At 39.4% G+C, this 17,399-nt stretch overlaps 1 protein-coding gene across 1 annotated transcript in view; it reads right to left on the bottom strand.

Moving 5' to 3' along the window:
- The window catches only part of TRPM3 (transient receptor potential cation channel subfamily M member 3), a 783,591-nt gene that overhangs the window by 480,307 nt on the left and 285,885 nt on the right, over window positions 1-17,399 (bottom strand). Inside the window, exons 2-3 of the mRNA XM_069763506.1 lie at window positions 3,299-3,378; window positions 2,231-2,435 (exon numbers count right to left, since the gene is read on the bottom strand). Coding sequence (XP_069619607.1) covers window positions 2,231-2,435; window positions 3,299-3,378 — 285 coding nt within the window. The remainder of the gene's footprint in view (window positions 1-2,230; window positions 2,436-3,298; window positions 3,379-17,399) is intronic.

The following is a 17,399-nucleotide window of genomic DNA, read 5'->3' as shown; positions in this document are numbered from 1 at the left end:
GTGGTTAAGAGCACACGGAAAGACCTGATAGTTATTAATAATACAGGACAAGCTCTGGGACGTGGGAACTCTGCTGACCGCAATCCCTAATCCTATCACACACACTAGAAATAGCCGTGGATTGCTCCTAACGCTCCCTATGCAACTCGTCACAGCCTAAGAACTAGCTAGCCCTAAAGATAGAAAAATAAAGCCTACCTTGCCTCAGAGAAATTCCCCAAAGGAAAAGGCAGCCCCCCACATATAATGACTGTGAGTTAAGATGAAAATCACAAACACAGAGATGAAATAGATTATAGCAAAGAGAGGCCCGACTTACTGAACAGACAGAGGATAGGAAAGGTGACAAAAACTACAAAAAACCACGCAGAGGGCGCAAAAAGACCCTCCGCACCGACTCACGGTGCGGAGGCGCCCCTCTGCGTCCCAGAGCTTCCAGCAAGCAAGACAAAAATCAAAATAGCAAGCTGGACAGAAAAATAGCAAACAAGAGAAAAAGAAGCAGGAACATAGCTTCTGCTGGAGAAGACAGGTCACCAGAACGATCCAGGAGCGAACAGACCAATACTGGAACATTGACAGGTGGCATGGAGCAATGATCTAAGTGGAGTTAAATAGAGCAGCCAGCTAACGAATTAACCTCGTCACCTGTGGAAGGAAACTCAGAAGCCGCAACCCCACTCACAACCACCAGAGGAAGCCCATGGACAGAACCAGCCGAAGTACCATTCATGACCACAGGAGGGAGCTTGACAACAGAATTCACAACAGAGAGGTGAGTATGTGATTTTTTTTTATTGCAGCAGCAGCATTATATATGGCACAGTTTTATATGGAGTATCTATGGGGCCAGAATGAACGGTGCAGAGCATTATATATGGGGCACAGCTTTCTATGGAGCATCTATGGAGCCATAATGAACGGTGCAGAGCATTATATATGGGGCACAGCTTTATATGGAGCATCTATGGGGCCATAATGAATGGTGCAGAGCATTATATGTGGGGCACAGCTTTATATGGAGCATCTATGGGGCCATAATGAACAGTGCATAGCATTATATGTGGGGCACAGCTTTATATGGAGCATCTATGGGGCCATAATGAACAGTGCAGAGCATTATATGTGGGGCACAGCTTTATATGGAGCATCTAAGGGGCAATAATGAACAGTGCAGAGCATTATATATGGCACAGCTTTATATGGAGCATCTATGGGGCCATAATGAACGGTGCAGAGCATTATATGTGGGGCACAGCTTTATATGGAGCATCTATGGGGCCATAATGAACAGTGCAGAGCATTATATATGGCACAGCTTTATATGGAGCATCTATGGGGCCATAATGAACGGTGCAGAGCATTCCATATGTCACAGCTTTATATGGAGCATCTATGGGGCCATAATGAACGGTGCAGAGCATTCCATATGGCACAGCTTTATATGGAGCATCTATGGGGCCATAATGAACGGTGCAGAGCATTCTATATGGCACAGCTGTATATGGAGTATCTATGGGGCCATAATGAACGGTGCAGAGCATTATATATTGCACAGCTTTCTATGGAACATATATGGGGCCATAATGAACGGTGCAGAGCATTATATGAGGCACAGCTTTATATGGAGCATCTATGGGGCAATAATGAATGGTATGGAGCATCTATTTTTATTTTTGAAATTCACCGGTAGCTGCTGCATTTCCTACCCTAGGCTTATACTCGAGTCAATAAGTTTTCCCAGGTTTTTGTGGCAAAATTAGGGGGGTCGGCTTATACTCGGGTCGGCTTATACTCGAGTATTTATGGTAAGTGAGATGGGACACTCTATTTGGTTTTTATTAAGTTGCCTAATAATTCTGCACAGTAATAGTTACCTGTACAAACAGATATCCTCCTAAGATAGCTAAATCTAAAAAAAAAACACTCCAACTTCCAAAAATATTAAGCTTTGATATTTATGAGTCTTTTGGGTTGATTGAGAACATAGTTGATCAATCATAAAAATAATCCTCTAAAATACAACTTGCCTAATAATTCTGCACACAGTGTAGTTGCTAAAGTTTAGTTTTACCCATGGTAATCAATAATTGTGTTTCAATTAAATATACAGAATCTAATATGCAAATAAATGCACTGTAGATATTGTTATAATAATAATACTAAAAATACAAATAAAATAGTCCTTTAGTTCAATACATTAGATAAATAAAGTATGAGAGAAATATACCATGGCCTTATTGGAGTGCCCCCCTCCCTGGAATTCAATTGTCCCAAAGGCATCGGTGGGGCTGAGCTGAGTGTGTTTTCCAATCGACCACTTTTCTGATTGAACGTCATTACGATTCAGCCTGCCTTCATTCTTCTCATTTTGGATGATGGATATACTTGGAGTCAACCCAACATGTTGGCCAATGAGACGCCCACAACAACACCTACAGCATAAAGGAAACAATATGGTGATTGCGTATGACAACATATTATACGTCCTACACAAGATCTGGGCTTCCAGGACAGTGAACTTGCTGGGTTAAGTTCTCTACAGTATGTTGAGCTGAAACACTGGACAAGCTATTACATTTCATTTCCATCTGCTGGGAATAAGGAAATAAATGCGTCAAATCCATCACCTTTACACTCAGGTCAAAATGTTTCTATGTCTTGAGACGTGATTTCAGAACAAAGGGAAAACAATCAGGGACATCAAATGATAGACTTTTACTGAGGTTACGGAAATGTTCTTGACTTGGGACTCTAATTCTAAGAAGGAACTTTAAGCGTTTGCTTCATTTTAAATGGTTACACATGTCTGAATCACTGTTCAAATATTAAAAAAAAGTACATTTGCTACCAGGGAGAATGGAAGAGGGGGTAGATTGTATAGTCAGTCACCAAGGGCTCAAAAACAAGTTTGCATTCAGTGTTTTTGTACCACAACTTGGATATTGCATGGGTGCTGGGGTACAAGGAGCACTTCGTAGCACTATAACGTATATCGTGTGTTGGAGCCTTCGTATCCATTTTATTTAAAAAAATAAAATGCGGTATTATATGATATTATAGTAACTGCAATGGCCTGGAGAATAAAGATGTAACGCTGTGTATACTGTCCTGTGAATGGCACAACATTTTGAACATAGAAAAACCTATTTCAGCACTTTCTATCACAAAAGAAAAAAAATCCAATGATTTCTACTTTTCTACTGAATAGATAACTGCTATTAATTTATTCAGAATAACAACTGTCATCACACTGATTGTGACTGCTCTCACCCTATTTGTGCATAACAAACCGTACCTATGGGGGTCTTTGGTGCTGGGTATGATGTGGACGCACTCTCTCTTGTGAAAGACTCGTTCGATCCATGATTTCTGGGCCTGAATAAATGAACAAAGAACAGAAAAGGTTACAAAATCAATATCAAATAATGTTCAGAAACCAGAAAACATATGTAGCAATCATCTTGAATACACAGTCATTGATCAACACAAGAATGCGCTTTAAAGCTGATGATACATGAACTCATTTATTTTTCAATCACAACAATCGAGTAAGTACCTCTGACAAATAGAAGCACTTAACAGTTGTCACAGACAGATTTCCTTGTAATACCAGATACCCATATTTTTATTAAATGTAGCAAAATCATACCCAACGGCGGTTATATAGGTGATCTAAGTACAGTAAATTATTCATGTTAATTAATTGCTTATTTTTGAAAAAAATATATTTGTTAGTAAGGTGTGATGAAACTTCTGCCCCAATTTCGATCATATATATTCTTTTGTCTGATGTATATCTTAACCATTAGGGAATGTACTGCAGTAGATATGTTGGAATACTTTATACAGTTTATAGGCTTGGGAGGATTGTTGTTAGCCCACCATTGAGCTACTCTGTTTTTAACTAAATCCATTATATTTTATATTTAATAAAGTTGGTATCTTTGTGATACATTTTGTAGCACCATTTTCTTTTTGATTTCATTTGTGATACTTAGCTAGATACTTTTTGCCTATAGGAATATTGGTTGGACGCATCTTCAATCATGCCTTGTTCTGAAGGCGTGAGACCGACTAGTATCACACAACTCCACTGATTGCTATAGCTGTCAGGAGAGCAGTCAGCACTAAGTTCATGGAAAGAAACGGGGCCAACTAAGGTTATTGGGGTCCTGCCATTTTCAGACTCTTCTTTTAAAATGCGAAAACACTCACAGATATAATATGGATCCCACATGAAACATATGTAGATTTAAATAAACATCTAACTCTACCCATGTAGGTATGAGGACAATAAAGTATACTACGGATAATCAAAACAACAAAAAAATGGAGTTCCATACAAAATTATTATAATATAAATATATTTTATTACTGAAAATCATTAAAACCGTAACCAAGCAAAAATTACAAAAGAAGCAAGGAGGCCCTAGTGTAAAACACCCTGATCCCAGGCACGGGACTATATAGTCATGATGTCACCATGGTAGTGATAAAGAAGCACAAATATTAGCACATAATAGTATGGTGTACGCCCATATATGGCTAGCTTGTATTAACATATAGTATAAATCACCATACAGCGTAGAGTAGCACTGATTTCCATATAGACAAGTGTCATCCACATAGTAAGGAAACATAAACTATTATAGTGCATATCAAGTATAAAGTACCTTACCCATGGTGCAGGTAACCAACGCCTAGGACCTTGGATGAATCCCCCTAACGCGCGTTTCGCGTAGCTTTCTCAAAGAGGGAGTGACTCTTAGGGAGGGAGTGTACCATGGGTAAGGTACTTTATACTTGATATTCACTATAATAGTTTATGTTTCCTTCCTATGTGGATGACACTTGTCTATATGGAAATCAGTGCTACTCTACGCTGTATGGTGATTTATACTATATTTTAATACAATCTGTCAGGTTCAGGTCAGGAGAGCCGCCAGCCAGTCATGCATTGTGTCCCAATCTCGGTCCGTTTAATATGGCCGTCTGACTGTGCCCTATGCTTTATTAATCAGCCTGCCAGACAAAACAATGTGATAACAAGAAAAAATAGGGGAAGTCAGTTTGGTAAAAAAAAAAATCTTGTTTAAAAATAAATTTAGATGAAATTCCCTTTACAAAATATTGGTAGATAGTATACCACGAGCATCTATATGAACTTACAGCATTTAATTCTATGCTGCGATACTGAGCACATATTGTGTGGAAATACATTGACATGGACCTGAGAAGATTTCAGGGCTAGCATTTGCATATGTAAGTCAAGATCAGGTCAAGTGCTCTGGAGGCATTAACTTGATACAGGAAAACTCTAGCTTTTGGCTTTCTCTATAAAAACAGAAGGAAGTTAACAATAAACATGTACAAGTGTCATTTTCTGCCACTGTGGTTTTGTTTTGCCTGAAGCATTGTAGACCTAAAGGAAGAAAAGATTAAATTCTTCCCACAAGAGATTTATTTCTAGTTCATTTGTTATTGGAGTCAAGGAACGGAAAATGTGAATTTTTTATGAAAAATATGTGTGTAAAGTATCACGAAGCAATGGCATTTATTAATATTATTACAATTTATTTGGTTTATGCTGTAGAAAACTAACTCCTGGGAGCTGAGAAAACAGGGTTTACAGGACATAAGAATTATTTCACACAAGGTACAAAAAGGATAAAATAAGTTCATCCCTTTGTTTTTCTATATTTTTTGTATCAAATTGTTTTTTATGCATAATGTAATGTTACAGAAAGGGAACCCGAGGACACATACAGAACACACGAAGAAGCCTAGCCTACAATTCTTCTGCACTGGTATCCATGATAGGAATCAATTCAGCTGCAAACTGTTATCTTGAAGGGGCAGTTACTTTTTATATACAGTTAGGTCCATATATATTTGGACAGAGACAACATTTTTCTAATTTTGGTTATAGATATTACCACAATGAATTTCAAACAAAACAATTCAGATGCAGTTGAAGTCCAGACTTTCAGTTTTCATTTGAGGGTATCCACATAAAGATTGGATGAAGGGTTTAGGAGTTTCAGCTCCATAACATGTGCCACCCTGTTTTTAAAGGGACCAAAAGTAATTGGACAATTGACTCCAAGGCTATTTCATGGACAGGTGTGGGAAATCCCTTCGTTATGTCATTCTCAATTAAGCAGATAAAAGGCCTGGAGTTGATTTGAGGTGTGGTGCTTGCATTTGGAAGGTTTTGCTGTGAAGTAAACATGCGGTCATAGGAGCTCTCCATGCAGGTTAAACAAGCCATCCTTAAGCTGCGAAAACAGAAAAAACCCATCCAAGAAATTGCTACAATATTAGGAGTGGCAAAATCTACAGTTTGGTACATCCTGAGAAAGAAACAAAGCACTGGTGAACTCATCAATGCAAAAAGACCTGGGCGCCCACGGAAGACAACAGTGGTGGATGATCGCAGAATAATCTCCATGGTGAAGAGAAACCCCTTCACAGCAGCCAACCAAGTGAACAACACTCTCCAGGAGGTCGGCGTATCAATATCCAAATCTACCATAAAGAGAAGACTGCATGAAAATAAATAGAGAGGGTTCACTGCACGGTGCAAGCCACTCATAAGCATCAAGAATAAAAAGGCTAGACTGGACTTTGCTAAAAAAAAATCTAAAAAAGCCAGCACAGTTCTGGAAGAACATTCTTTGGACAGAAGAAACCAAGATCAACCTCTACCAGAATGATGGAAAGAGAAAAGTATGGCGAAGGCATGGTACAGCTCATGATCCAAAGCATACCACATCATCTGTAAAACACGGTGGAGGCAGTGTGATGGCTTGGGCATGCATGGCTGCCAGTGGCACTGGGTCACTAGTGTTTATTGATGATGTGACACAGGACAGAAGCAGCCGAATGAATTCTGAGGTATTCAGAGTCATACTGTGTGCTCAGATCCAGCCAAATACAGCCAAAGTGATTGGTCGTCGTTTCATACTACAGATGGACAATGGCCTAAAACATAAAGCCAATGCAACCCAGAAGTTTATTAAAGCAAAGAAGTGGAATATTCTTGAATGGCCAAGTCAGTCACCTGATCTCAACCCAATTGAGCATGCATTTCACTTGTTAAAGACTAAACTTCAGACAGAAAGGTCCACAAACAAACAGCAACTGAAAACCACCGCAGTGAAGGCCTGGCAGAGCATCAAAAAGGAGGAAACACAGCGTCTGGTGATGTCCATGAGTTCAAGACTTCAGGAAGTCATTGCCAACAAACGGTTTTCAAAGAAGTACTAAAAATGAACCTTTTATTTAAAATTATTTAATCTGTCCAATTACTTTTGGTCCCTTTAAAAACAGGGTGGCACATGTTAAGGAGCTGAAACTCCTAAACCCTTCATCCAATTTTAATGTGGATACCCTCAAATGAAAGCTGAAAGTCTGAACTTCAACTGCATCTAAATTGTTTTGTTTAGAATTCATTTTGGTAATGTCTATAACCAAAATTAGAAAAATTTTGTCTCTGTCCAAATATATATGGACCTAACTGTAGGTTACATGCATACTTAAATGAAGTAATAATAACATAGTGTTCTGCTGTTACTCATTTTTCTGATATTAAAACAACCTATATAAATCTTCTATATGGAAATGCAACATCAAAAAGTGTTTAGAATACTTAACCTATAGAAATATATTCATATTACAATGCATAATAGAAAAAGACAACCATAAATTCTCTGTAGCATGTAGACTATATAAATCACCCAAAGAGGCAAAAAATTATGACAATATCAAACTTTATTAAGCTTATATCAACAAATGTGAACTATAGAAAAATAACATAACAAAGAAGGTGTGAGAAACAAAAGGTCAAACAGAGACAATAAAATCTATGACAGTAGGGTTTAAGCAAGAATATCTGCCATTTTCAAAGTCCTAAATAGGAACTATACTATAGGGAACCTAAAGATACACAAGTATATATCATTGAGACCATGTAGCAAACAATAGCCAGTCTGATGAAGTCAAGCATAAAGCATAATAAAAATGCATGAATTAAACAGTAACCATGCATAGAATAGATAAATCACACACTCACCCATAGACCGGATATATAGTCATTAGACCTATTGTGCCAGCCTGTTTAGCTAATCAATGGTTACGAATAATAGTAGGGTCTATAGACAAATAGAGAGAGAGCTAACCGGTTAAGTAAGGATAATATGGCGGCTAAATAGCCCACATAGTACCTGTGGCCATAGTTCCTATAAAAAGTGCAATAACTCCCTGTTGAACCGTGCTGCGCTGCACCCCAACGCGCGTTTCGCCTACCAGGCTTCGTTCTGATATTGCATTGTGTAAAAATGAAAAACAGTTTGTTGCCACAAATGTTGAATTGTAGAAGAAAAAGAGGAGCAACACTTCTACCTTAACGACATGAATTTGTAATCAAATCAGTCCATTATGTGACGTACCAGCCTATATCCCAACATTTTCCAAGCTTGAGAAAGGCTGAGATAAAGGCTGAAATATCACACATTGGGTAGATTTGTCTACAAATGCTTTTTATGATGGTGGAAGTGCTGTTTCCTCTTTTTCTTCTGCACTTTTTCATGGCTCAAATGGACCATGAGCCACCGTGTGAAGTGCACTTGGACAGCATGGTGTGCTGCTCAAACCTCTTCTCTAAATATTAAATTCTATGAAATATTGAAAATGCGAGTTATATTTCACAGTATCATCTTTACCTACTTTTTCTGTCCCTGTTTGGCATTTCCCCTATACCAAACTTCTCTTAGGTAGGAGGAAACAAGGTTTCTCCAGAAATATGTCTGAATGGACAAAACCCTTCCAACTTGATAAAGTTCTGGGGTCTATCTGTACTATTGTGCAAAAAATGCATTCCTAATAGAGTCAGCTGGATACAGTAAAAGACACAAGGGGTCTGGTTTTGGAAGGTGAAGAGTTTGTTATGTCCTCTGCCACCTGATTGCTGCTATTTCTGGAATAGATTTGTACAGAGAACTTTATTTCTACAGACAGATGTTGTAGTTGTACCTGTTTATTACGTTATGTGCTTAATTGCCAATGTTTCACTGTTTTCAATGTCATTCTAACATTTACGAACAGCTACTGTGTATTGTTACATTATTCCAAGGTTAGTTGTAAGATAAAACCCATGCCACTGTTGACTGTCTCAGTCTCTAGCCTAGTGTAGGGATAGAAAATGAATCTCTCGCACCTAATAAGGCCAAACATAGGCATTTCCAACTACTTTTGTACACACTATATCATGGTATAATATGTATTATGACGAGAGTTGAGCGAATATGTTCGGAAACGAATGCCGAATCCGAATTTGCCATTTTTGCACCCTATTCGTTCCAAAATTTTCTTTGATGATGGGTTCCAAACATATTCACTCAACTCTAGTCCCATTGAGTCCTATAACTAATTGAGACTCTTTGTAGAGAAGTTGTCTACGGAAAGCCATTGTCGAATTTCACATGGATCATTATAAAATGGATTGTAGGACAAATGCTGTAATTTATTTTTTCTTTAAAGGTTAAAAGTAATGAATCATGATAGGCTTTAATCTTTGCTGAACACCTAGCCCATCATAGAATTCAGTTAAAATTGGACCATAAAAATGAAATTGATTTTAATTTGACCTTTCTTAAGCTAGTAAAAAACCCTTTCTCTTGGCTATATGTATCTATATCATATTTTTCCCAACTGCAGTAAGTGGTCTAAATATGACTTTCCAGTTCTTTTCTGGTCTAAGTACCTTGAAATAGATTAAGTACTCTAAAATATGTGACCATCTCCAAAAGGTAATCTTACAACTTATCTCAGTATACCCGAAACCATCAGTTCATTAGACTATTGAATTCCTAGATGTAAAAGGTTTTATAAATATATGTTTTTTATGAGAATTTATGTTCTGTGCTTTATTTTATTCATCTTCTATTATTTATGGAAAAACAAAACTTTCTGTATGAAAATATTTCACATAAGGACGTTGGTTACATGAATGACAATATTTAACTGTCTAGGTAAAAAATATCAATCATGAGGCACTTAACATTACTTTCCCGTTGTATCATTTTCATTATGTTCTCAATTAACAAATTAAATATCATTCACGTTGATTGGGGCAGCAATAATCAATATGCCCATTTGCTGGGATTTCCTGTAGCTTGCCTCAATTTAGATTTTTTTTTTTTTAAGTGAAACATTTTCAGCATGGCATGTAAGCGACTGAATTTACACTAAGTCTAAAGCGGTTAGAAGTTACAAAGCCTATGTTCATTTTTAACCCCCTATTGTGACAACATCAATCATATTGTCAAGGTTCTGGAGCAAATTTATATTTTTCTAAGGGCACAATGTGCACTGATGCTTTCTGTCCTAAACACAGTCCATTAGGTTTTTACAGAGTGAAAAGCTCTGAAAAATAACTATTAGTGGCTTTTATAACTGGTACTCTCTATCTATGTACCTATCTATCTATCTATCTATCACCTATCATCTAATATCTATCTATCATCTAATGTCTATCTATATATCTATTTATCATCTAATATCTTTCTATATATCTGTTGATCCATCCATCCTCGTTTTTTCACAACCAAATAAAAATGAATGTAGATTGTTTACCTGAGTTTTAAGCAAGTTTCTCTGTTTTACAGAGTGCAAAGCTCTAAGAAATAACTAGTAGTGGCTTCCATAATTGATACTATCTATCTATCTATCTATCTATCTATCTATCTATCTATCCCCTCATCCATCCATCATTTGCTCTTGTTTTCTCTGCAAAAAAGTATTGATTGTTTACCTGAGTTTCAAGCAAGTTCCTCACCAAGGGCAGTCAGTCGTTCCTCTAAAGTGTGTGTTGTCTTTGGTCTTTGCTGCTGGCCATTACTCTAATAGCATATTCATGGATCACGACCGCCCACTGCACAAGCCACTCTTCTCTGAAGGTAGACTAGGCGCTGAACCTGAGCCCATTAGCTATTTGGAATGTACTGCTGTGGGATTAGCCTCATTAAACGTTCCAGAGACATTCATGGCAGCCCCCAAATACATTGCATGATTTGAACATCTAATCTGACGCCAAAAGAATGACAAATCCCTTGAGAGCTTGGATTTAACTGGCACAAGTCCTGGCAGGTTTTTTCCCCCTTTTTTTCTCTTTTTTTGTACAGAATGTGAAAGTGTGATAAGGTGTACTGGCCTCTGAAAGCTTAGCTCTAAAAGCAAATTCTTCAAAAGACACAGTGTGCTACAGCAAGGAGGAATCTGCACACACAAGAGATATTGTCAATGTGCGAAGAATGAATCCAGTGTGTTTACAGGCAAACAGATGGGAAACTCGATGCCGTCAATGTACTGCAAGTATCAATATTGATGGGGTTCAATCTGTGAGGCTGAAGGTGATGAACTCCAAGAAGTCTGCTGGAATAACTTCTACCAGTAGACAGAAGAGCTTTTAGTTTATTTTGTTATTAAAGGGGTTTTCTGGTTAAAACAAGTTATCAGCTATCCACAAGATGGTTGTCAGGGACTGGGACCCGCACCGATTGTTGGATCAGGGAATTTATATATCCCTGTTATAAGGCAGCCAAGCTGGGCAGATGCCTGACCACTGCTCCATTAATTCTCAATGGGCTTGGCAGCTCCTTAGGGAATAAATGGAGCACAGGTTGAGCATGCCCACTGTCACCCCATTCTGGGATAAAAGTTCCCGTTCTGCCAATCGGTACAGTTCAGAGTGATCTGACCCCAGCAATCAACAAGTTATTGCCTATCCTGCGGGTGGTAACATTTCTTAGTTAGTAGTAGACAGTAAATTCAATATTTCTGTTAAATACTCTGATGTTGCCAATTTCTGAAGCTCCAAGTGTATTTGTTCATCAAATTCCTGAGAGCCTTTAACATAGTAACATAGTAACATAGTTAGTAAGGCCGAAAAAAGACATTTGTCCATCCAGTTCAGCCTATATTCCATCATAATAAATACCCAGATCTACGTCCTTCTACAGAACCTAATAATTGTATGATACAATATTGTTCTGCTCCAGGAAGACATCCAGGCCTCTCTTGAACCCCTCGACTGAGTTCGCCATCACCACCTCCTCAGGCAAGCAATTCCAGATTCTCACTGCCCTAACAGTAAAGAATCCTCTTCTATGTTGGTGGAAAAACCTTCTCTCCTCCAGACGCAAAGAATGCCCCCTTGTGCCCGTCACCTTCCTTGGTATAAACAGATCCTCAGCGAGATATTTGTATTGTCCCCTTATATACTTATACATGGTTATTAGATCGCCCCTCAGTCGTCTTTTTTCTAGACTAAATAATCCTAATTTCGCTAATCTATCTAGGTATTGTAGTTCTCCCATCCCCTTTATTAATTTTGTTGCCCTCCTTTGTACTCTCTCTAGTTCCATTATATCCTTCCTGAGCACCGGTGCCCAAAACTGGACACAGTACTCCATGTGCGGTCTAACTAGGGATTTGTACAGAGGCAGTATAATGCTCTCATCATGTGTATCCAGACCTCTTTTAATGCACCCCATGATCCTGTTTGCCTTGGCAGCTGCTGCCTGGCACTGGCTGCTCCAGGTAAGTTTATCATTAACTAGGATCCCCAAGTCCTTCTCCCTGTCAGATTTACCCAGTGGTTTCCCGTTCAGTGTGTAATGGTGATATTGATTCCCTCTTCCCATGTGTATAACCTTTAATATATAATGCTGTGCATAATGGGTGAATAAAAAACTTTTCTATCATTAATACAGATTTTCTCAATTAAAACAATAAAGACTGGAATATAGTCTCTCATTTCGGCAGTTTAACCCCCCTTAAGTTCTGTGCTAGAAATATGGCTTTGTAATGACTTAAAGGGACTCTGTCAGCTCAAATTGGCAGGATATTAAAATGATTTCTTACCGGTCAGATGGGCGGCATATCCTCTTTATTTCTCCACCCCGTCTGTCCCTGTTTTCCGCATTATTTTCGGGAATAAGAGTATGCGTGCACCATAGTTGGCACATGCGCCATAGTTAGCGTGTGCGCCATGCAGTCTTCGGTGGCGCACGCGCAGTATGCTTTGCCCTACTGCAGGCAAAGCCGAAAAGCATTACTGCGCATTTGCCCGTGCACTATGTCCCGGAAAACACAGCGAAATACTTCCGGGACATGCACATGCGCAGTAATGCTTTTCGGCTCCGAGTATTTGTGACTGCTCAGAAATTTAGTTTTTGTTGACACAGCTGATGATTTATAGCTGCTAGCCAGCCTGAGTACATGTGGAAGTTGCCTGGTTGCTAGGGAATCCCCACATGTAATCAAGCTGTCTAGTAGCTGCAAATCAGGCAGCTGAGTCAACAAAAACTAAATTTCTGAGCAGTCACAAATACTCGGAGACCACCCGAGCGTGCTCGGGAAAACCCGAGCAATGAATACACTCACTCATCACTAGTCCCTATGCTTTTACTGCACATAGGAATGCACAGGATTGTAACTCTGTTTACCTGTTCATACAAACACATATGCATACAATTCCACAGGGGCGAATATATCATTTGTGCAACCTGTGCAGCTGCACAGGGAACCATGAGAAAAGGGGCCCCCTTCAACCTTTAAAGCAGGAGTAATTGTGTATAATGATGAGTAGTGTTGAGCGATACCTTCCGATATTCAAAGGTATCGGTATCGGATGGTATCGGCCGATATCCAAAAAATATCGGATATCGCTGATACCGATACCCGATACCAATGCAAGTCAATGGGACACAAATATCGGAAGTGATCCTGGATGGTTCCCAGGGTCTGAAGGAGAGGAAACTCTCCTTCAGGCCCTGGGATCCATATTCATGTAAAAAATAAAGAATAAGAATAAAAAATATGGATATACTCACCCCTCCGACGAACCCTGGCTATAAGCGGTGCAACCGGCAGCCTCCGTTCCTAAGAATGCAGTGAGTGAAGGACCTTCGATGACGTCGCAGTCACGTGACTACTCATGTGACCACGACGTCATCAAAGGTCCTTCACTCACTGCATTCTTAGGAACGGAGGCTGCCGGTTGCACCGCTTATAGCCAGGGGCCGTCAGAGGGGTGAGTATATCCATATTTTTTATTTTTATTCTTTATTTTTTACATGAATATGGATCCCAGGGCCTGAAGGAGAGTCTCCTCTCCTCCAGACCCTGGGAACAACATGCACCGCACACACCGAAGATGACTGGGAACTTAGAGGAACTTCCCATTCCGATTTCCGATATCGCAAAAATATCGGAACTCGGTATCGGAATTCCGATACAGCATATATCGGCCGATACCCGATATTTGCAGTATCGAAATGCTCAACACTAATGATGCGCTATCGAACTGCATCGGGCCCTATATTGTTTTTTCCCAGGGGTCCTCTTCTGATTGTCACTGCTCCTGCAGCTCCACATACATATTGTGACAGAAATAATGAATTACACCACAGGATCGGCATCTCCTGGTCTAGACAGGCGCTTCAGGCACTTCAAAGCACAGTTCACATCAGGCAGGTTTGATACAACTTTCCGCAACCAGTTTTATTCATTCCGTAAACCAGCAAATCAAAATTAATAGGATACAAAATAGATCCTCTCCTTGGCTGTCTGTTAACTAAATAGGCAAACTCCTGACTAACCAGAGCAGGGCCTAGTGCACAGCTCCTGACCAAACAATTGCTCCTCCAATAGTAGTTTCCCAGGAGCACAGAGAGAACCATCAGCTTGTGGACTGTGTCAGTTTATACTATACATGTACATTGCAGGGGATTATCCAGTGTCATCACAAACCCCTGGAGTGGCTCATAAGAGCAAAAAAAAATAATAAGTTTCCAGCTACCAGAACTGCCTGACTGGTTAATTTACACAGTTTTAAAACATGGTTATATAGTGCACAAAGGAAAACTAATGCATGTCAAATGTAATAGTGTTCTTAAAGGGGTGGTCCGGCACCTATCATGTAGTTTCTAACTATCTATCCTTACACCCTAACTACTTTTTTTAACTTGCTTTACACTTTTCCCTATCTAGTTAATCACTGAATGTGTTTCTTTTTTAACTGTTCATCCTGTGACGTTTCATTTGCGAGATGTCTCAAAAATGACATCACAAGAGGCTGGGGCTGTACTCTCTCCCCGCATTGTTCATCGCCCTTCCTGATGTAGGACATCACATGGGGGAGAGCTGCAGTTATTACTAGTTTTTTGCATTGCTGCCCCCCTGAAGATACCCTGAATCCTGGGTGATGGAGACTGTGGGGAAGGTGAGTGCAGCACCGGCTCTCTCCGTCTGTCTCTGCTGCCACCATAACTTCTGTGACAGAATATGTGGTCTGGTGGTGGAGATAGGAGCAGTGTGTGAAACCAGCACTGCCCCACAGCCTCTAGTACTGCCATCAAATGAATTATCATCAGGGGGAGCGGTTGGTGTCACTCACTGCTTCTAGCACTGCCCTCAAACAAATTATCATGATAGAAGCAGTGAATGACACCAGCACCGCCCCCTGATGACCATTCATTTGAGGGCAGAGCTAGAAGCTGTAGGACAGGGCTGGTTTCACACACTGCTTCTGTCTCCGCCTTGAGCTGACATCTTTCACAATTAGAAGCAACGTGGCATAGAAGCATAGTGTGGGCGCTGCACTCACCTCTCCCACAGTGTCCATCAACCAACATCCAGGACATCTTCAGAGTGGGCAGCAGTGCAAGAATCTAATATGTGTCTGCAGCACTGCCCCTTGGTGATGTCCTGTTTCAGGAGTGACGGTGGACACTGCAGAGTGTGAGTGCAGCCACAGCCTCCCGTTAGTTGTTAGTGTGTAAGAAAAGATAGAAAATACATTTTAGGTGCCCGACCTTCCCTTTAGTCTTAACATATTACTACATTTGAAATGTGTTGATTTTGTTTTCTGAACTGCATCACCATGGTTTAATCCCAATAAATAATCACTTGTTTTAACTATTGATTTCCTCAAACTGGAAACTGGGCCATCGGTGAATTTTTGTAACTGTTCAAGTCGCGTCGGCATTGATGTGGTTCCTTGCTTCAGAAATTTTCACATTACAGAACAGGTGAGCTAGTCTCCTGCTCTATTCATTTGACCCTCTGCCTCCTGGCCCACCCCTGTTGGCTGATAACTAGCTGATGCAAGTTCACATTACATATACTTTCCATTTTTTTATAAGATTCATGCATAAAACAACCATTTTTACCATTTGAGCCATATTACTCTATACATACTAAGCACTTTCAAACAGGGCATTTAATTTGCTAACTTATGTAGCTTGTTACTATATCCTGTCTGATTTGTACAGTGCTTCAGAATATGTTGGCACTATCTGATGAAAACAGACTGATGGGACAGAATTGTCTAAAAATCTTATCTGGAATAACACTGAACTAGTCAAATATTTAACAACTTTTGAAACATAATTAATGGGTAAGATAGAATAAAACTAGAAAAAAATATGGCACAGAAGATGATTCCAGGGAGAGACTGAGTGTAATCTGCCAAAAACTGATGAAATTTAGTCTCATTATGAGACGAGACACCCACTGGGATTCTCAGGTACTGAACAGTTGGTCTAATGAAGATCATTTTCTAGCACTATAATTGACTCAAGCCTTGTTACCTTTTCTCGAGCTGATGGATCTTACAGTAAAAAGTAAGGCTAAACATTCATAGCAAATATCCGCTTGTATTAAACTTCTTTTAAGACACTATTTGTTGGAATTACACAAATATTTTAGGTTTTACTTTGAAAACTTTCCAATTTCCACAGTTTGGAACAAAAGTAGCCTTAGATGGTGCCGCGGGAAATGTCACATCCTGTTACAGTCCAATTGTTGTGTCCCCCTAAAGCAACTGAGGTGCAGTCGACGTGATTTTTTTTTTCTGAGCAAGTTATCCAAAAAACACATGAATTTAATAAAGACACATTCTTTTATGAAAACTATAATAAACCATTGAGATTATAAGTGATACATGAATACAGGTTTGAATACCAATACAAAGGCATGAATCACTGTAAATGATGATAATTTCAAAACAAAATTAAAGTAATTGAATAATTACAGTAATCTGCATAATCTTCTCCAGTTTATGAAACAATCCCAGAAGCATAATATTTCTTTTTTCATGCACAGTGAAAAATAGTCCCCAGTTTTTATTTAGCAGGTACTTCAACTGGTTAATTAACCCTTTCGTGACCTTTGACGCACTTGAAAGTCAAAAGTCATGTCCCTGCCTTTGATGCAAGCTCACACTCCAAGCCTGCATATTTCCCCATACATGATGGATGATTTAATCAGCCATCACGTGCCTCTAATATCCATCGGAGGATCGGAGTACTGCCCACACCCTGTTATCTGGT

The sequence above is a fragment of the Ranitomeya imitator genome, chromosome 1 (assembly GCF_032444005.1).
Source record: "Ranitomeya imitator isolate aRanImi1 chromosome 1, aRanImi1.pri, whole genome shotgun sequence".
Classification (NCBI taxonomy): domain Eukaryota; kingdom Metazoa; phylum Chordata; class Amphibia; order Anura; family Dendrobatidae; genus Ranitomeya; species Ranitomeya imitator.
This window is presented reverse-complemented; position numbering and strand designations above follow the sequence as displayed.